We start from the raw sequence: 4,556 nt of genomic DNA on the forward strand, positions 1-4,556 counted from the left end.
CCCAAAAAACTTAAGCTTTAATTTGGGACATTCATTATTACTTGCAGCAATAAAAAAATGATGTCCAAAGGGAGAACTTTTATTAGGTCCGATGTAAGGACGTAGAGGAACATCCGGTCGGAGATAAAATCCCGCTAAAAAACTCAATATTTGCTCGGTATTGCTACATATTATTTGATAATAACAAGGAATACCATTCTATGAAGACCAATACTGAGTTCTACCGAGCTATACCGAGCAATACCGAATTTTTCTAGAAAAAACTCAGATATACCTTTTGTATAACTCGATATTTCTCGTTATAGCTCAATATTTAGTCTTCACGTGATAGTATTCCTCATTATTATTTAATATTGCTCGGTATTTCTCATTTTTTGACGCGATTTGACCTCCGACCGGACGTCCGAGGACGTAATAATTGTTCCCCAAGGGAAGCCTTAGACTTCAATTGAGAAAGCTTTCTTAAGTAAACTTTTTATTTTATTTTATTTTTTTACTAAAATGCTGATGTAGAAATGAATAGAAAAGTTCTCCCTAATATAACATAAATTGTTTTCCCCAAAATAACTCCAAATCAAATTTTATGATGGAAAATTAAGAAAAAAATTTAAAAATCAGAGAAAAGGAAAATTGGGCAAAACACTGGAAGAAATAAATAAATAAATAAAAACTTCAAAGAGCACAAATCAAAATGCTCATGCTCTCTCCTACCTAAATGTTATTAATAAATATATTACAATAAGTCCATAATCCTACTGCACAAAGTACCACCTGGTTAGTAAATTAAGCAGCCACAATAAAGCTCTTACACTTCAATTTCCTTTCTCTCTGATTTCATCACAAGGAGAAGGAATTAAGCGTAGGGAGATTTCAGTCTCTTCGCTGTGTGGATGAAGCCCACAATCACCTGCATCTCGTCCACTTGCTTTTGGGAATTAGAGAAAAAATGGAGTAAGGGGAGAGGGGACAAATGATGAGAGATTATTACGTTGAGACACCGGACACAACTTATCATCCAGAGGCCAATAATATGCAGCTACGTCATCCAGTACTGAGAGCTCTGAGCTCGGCTCGGTACTGGGCAGTACCGAGCCGCAGTACCGAATATGAGTGACATGGCGCATTTTCATTGAGCTCTGGACGGCGATCGGTGTCTGCACTTAATAATTTCACGAAAATGATAAATTATTTAGTACAAATGTAAAATGATTAGTAGTCTTACCTGTGAGAGGAAATGATGCTGTACCCCACTAATAAGCTGCTGCTTGGATGGATTTGGATTGATACTCACCTAAAAATAGTACATAATAATTAAAACTTAAATCTACCAGCATAGCAAAGATTCAGAGATTTATAAATAAAAAGACTTAAGTAGATTGTTAAAAAGACAGGTTGGTAGGCATTAGGCAAAGTTTTGCTCACAAGATTGAAGTGTTTCCAGTATCTCCATAACGTCGCTGTCCCCAGCTTTGCCAGATTTACCCTCTGCAAGATAATTTTGGAGCAACCAAGTAACAACAAGGTTGAAGAAAAGAGGGCCACACAGCAGCACCGATATTATTACATTGCTACCAGGAATTCAAGGTTCCACTTTTATGATTTGATGTTTTATTACTTGAAAAAGAAAAACAGGAAAGTTTTAGCTAGAAAATATCAGGACTGCAAATAGTTCTTTCTGATAAGCTGAAAATTAAGTGTGTTTTAAAACAATAATGATTCATTAGAGGCCAATAATAGAGAAAGATTATGAAAATGAATGGGGAAATGGGGCAATTGGAGTTTTATTTTGTAATGGAAGAGATGGTGATCTATCTTAGGCTTGGTTTGGGATGACTTTCAAAAAAATTGATTTAAAAAGCAGTAAGAAAGTCATCGCAAACAAAGCCATAGGCTGGGACAGCTTTTTTCCTGATTTTTGAAGCAGTTTTTTAGTATAAAAATTAATTTTTTTTACTAAAAAACTACTTCAAGAAGCAGTAAAAAAAATTATCTCAAATGAAGCCTTAATCTCCAAGAAATGTAAACTAATAGAAAGACAAATGAGAGAGGATTTCACATTGATTTACCAAGTGAGGCTTGTGGCTATTGGCTTGCAAATCTCTAAAACTGCTACGGTTGGTTGATTTGGCTGAGGAGGTCCAAGGCCTTGTGTGTCTTACCCTGGGCTTTGTTGGCTTGTGAAACTCAATGCTAGCTGTAAAAGAATGGTTTTGGCAATTAATTATAACTGTGAGATTGAGAAGATCAGCATTTTCATTTCTTGCGCATAGAGAAAAATAGACTAAAAGATTACATAATTATACAATATAACTTACGATAATCACCATCTTTATCTCCCATGTCAGAGCTGCTGCAGAAAGAGTTATCACAATCCATTTCATCATCATCCTCTTCATTGCCCGTTGGAGCTTCCAGTACACTCAGCGCATTCCTTTGCAGCTTCACTTCCACACCATTTTTAAGGACCTGTAAGAACGCCAATATTGATTTTCAACTCCTAGAAATAATCAAAGAATAACTAAAAAATATATTTTTAAAAAATTATTCTACAATTCTATACGATCTAGAGCACTCCAAGGAAATAAGAACTGCACAAAAGGGTAAAATTCACTTAAGGGCTGATACCAAAGGAAAAAATATCAAGGATTTGGGAAGAGGATCATTAAAAATAGGATCAAAGAGAAAATATAATATATTGAAAGAATAAGATAACACAGTACCAGCCAGTGCCAACCACCGAGGCCTACGGCCTTCTTGACAACACCTTGCAAGCCAACCAAAACAGACTTAGTTCTATTGTTTCCAGTTACAATTACTTTCGTGTGTCTTGGAAGCACAGAGAGCTCTTCATCTCCACTTTCTTCTCGAGAAGGAGATAGAACACGAGATGAACACAGTTCTGCCTCAATCATCATCTACAAACAAACAGAAAAAGCTTGGAATTATCAGAACAGATCAAAAGAAATCAGGCAAATATCTCGCTCATTTACCAATCATTCCAATAAAAATACTTTGATGATTGGTACAGCAAGACAGAAACTTTCTGATTAAAATATAAAAACTTTTGTAATCATAATCTCAAGCTCAAATCTTTATCTTAAATCTTAAGTTACAAGACAGGAACTTACTGATTAAGATCTAATGGAGTTAGGCAAAATAAGAAGTACAATAGAGAATCTGGCCAAAGCCGATTATTTCGCAAAACACAAATAATAGAAGGAGAAGATGAGAGTTTTAATCACATCAGGGCCTACCACAAATAATTATCTGTTTTATAGTCTCTGAGTGCAAACACACCAAACATCAGGACAGCGATTTGCTTTCATCATGGAAGAGATTAACTAAATAATAAGGAAAACCTTCTTTTACAGCAAAAAAAAGGCAAACTTGTCACATTAATTAGCGGGATGAAAGCTAACAAGTCAATAATAAATATAAATTATTAAAAAGGCGCAATGCTATCAATAGAATTTGAATCAAGAACGGCAAATAAATAAAGAAAGAAAGAAAATTTTGGAATCATCAGATACCCATCATTGTTTTGATTTTTTTAGCTTGCCAGCTTAATCTGTTCAGATGAAATCAATTCATGAATTACTTAATAAAATTGTTCTAAACCCGCCCAAAAACTGTAAAAAGATAAACAAATCGAAAGCGGCATGGCAAAGAAAATGTAGCTAAAACGAATAAAGATCTCAATCTTGCTTACTTTGAAGGCAGCATATTCTTGAAAACTAAGCATCTTAAAAACAAGCTGAAAATCAAATGCACAAATCTTTAAAAGTATTAATTTTTTAAAAAAATAAGGTAAAGATGTCAGGGCTTTTGGTAACGAACAACATTAACATTGAAATGCAAATTCCAATTTCCAGATCATAATCCTATCCCAGCAAGAAAATCGTAAATCGCGATCAAATTCAAGATCCGGAAAATTGGATAAAAAATAAAAAATAAGTTAATTGCTGAATTTCTAAAAAAGCATTTTGATGAGGTAAATTTACCTAATAAGGGCAATACATTACCTTTCAAATTTTTAGATCCAAGAACTGATAAGATCGATAAAAACAACCCAAAGAAGAATGTAGCCACAATCTAAGCAAATGAAATTGGAAAGTCGTGATTTTTCGCCATGAAAGATCGCGAGAGAAACTTCAAACTTGGATCAGTCTCTACCAATACTGGAAGGAGGTCAAAGAAGAGAATTTCTTCAGTTTTTGAAGGCTGCCAGTGAAGCAGAGCTCGCATCAACTTCGAAGAAAAAGCTGAGAAGAGAAGGAACGCACGAGCAAGACGAAAGAGAGCAAAGCAGCAAACTAAATGCTCCCCAACCGCCGAGTGAGGCCACAGTCCTTTCTTTTTATTTCTCCATCGGTCCTCCAAAATTATTAAATTGCGTAAAAATTTCGAATCTCGGCTTGGCTCGGCTCGGTCGGCCCGGCTCGACTCCGCTCGAATTTTTAAACCTAACTGCTTAAACAGCTTTTATAGGTTTGAATACTTCTTACTTCAGGGGCAGGAATCACTTTTTTATTTTTTATTTTATTTTATTTAAGATG

General features: G+C 34.9%; 1 protein-coding gene across 4 annotated transcripts; it reads right to left on the bottom strand.

The window, feature by feature from the left end:
* Nucleotides 1–643: 643 nt before the first annotated feature.
* On the bottom strand, nucleotides 644–4,339 carry LOC110097679. 4 transcript variants are annotated; one of them, XM_028699546.1, is made up of 7 exons: nucleotides 4,174–4,339; nucleotides 2,721–2,915; nucleotides 2,316–2,466; nucleotides 2,067–2,194; nucleotides 1,423–1,485; nucleotides 1,223–1,291; nucleotides 644–907 (listed from the first exon to the last, which is right to left on the bottom strand). In XM_028699546.1, exons 1-7 carry the CDS (start codon nucleotides 4,243–4,245, stop codon nucleotides 854–856), a joined length of 732 nt encoding a protein of 243 aa, XP_028555379.1. In that variant the 5' UTR covers nucleotides 4,246–4,339; the 3' UTR covers nucleotides 644–853. The 4 variants fall into 4 exon arrangements, with proteins under 4 accessions (XP_028555379.1, XP_028555378.1, XP_020679848.1 ...); XM_028699545.1 differs by having other exon boundaries at nucleotides 644–925; nucleotides 4,174–4,338; XM_020824189.2 differs by having other exon boundaries at nucleotides 644–925; nucleotides 4,023–4,328.
* Nucleotides 4,340–4,556: the final 217 nt, after the last annotated feature.

The sequence above is a fragment of the Dendrobium catenatum genome, unplaced genomic scaffold, assembly GCF_001605985.2.
Source record: "Dendrobium catenatum unplaced genomic scaffold, ASM160598v2 fragScaff_scaffold_1338, whole genome shotgun sequence".
NCBI classification, from domain to species: domain Eukaryota; kingdom Viridiplantae; phylum Streptophyta; class Magnoliopsida; order Asparagales; family Orchidaceae; genus Dendrobium; species Dendrobium catenatum.

Bases quoted from the DNA above. Each gene is read 5' to 3' on its own strand.
- LOC110097679 (XM_028699545.1), bottom strand. From the start codon at position 4,245: ATGCGAGCTCTGCTTCACTGGCAGCCTTCAAAAACTGAAGAAATTCTC. The intron at 2,467-2,720 runs GTACTGTGTTAT...GCGTTCTTACAG, and splicing joins TCGGTGGTTGGCACTGGCTG to GTCCTTAAAAATGGTGTGGA. The intron at 1,292-1,422 runs GTGAGCAAAACT...TACTATTTTTAG, and splicing joins ACTGGAAACACTTCAATCTT to GTGAGTATCAATCCAAATCC.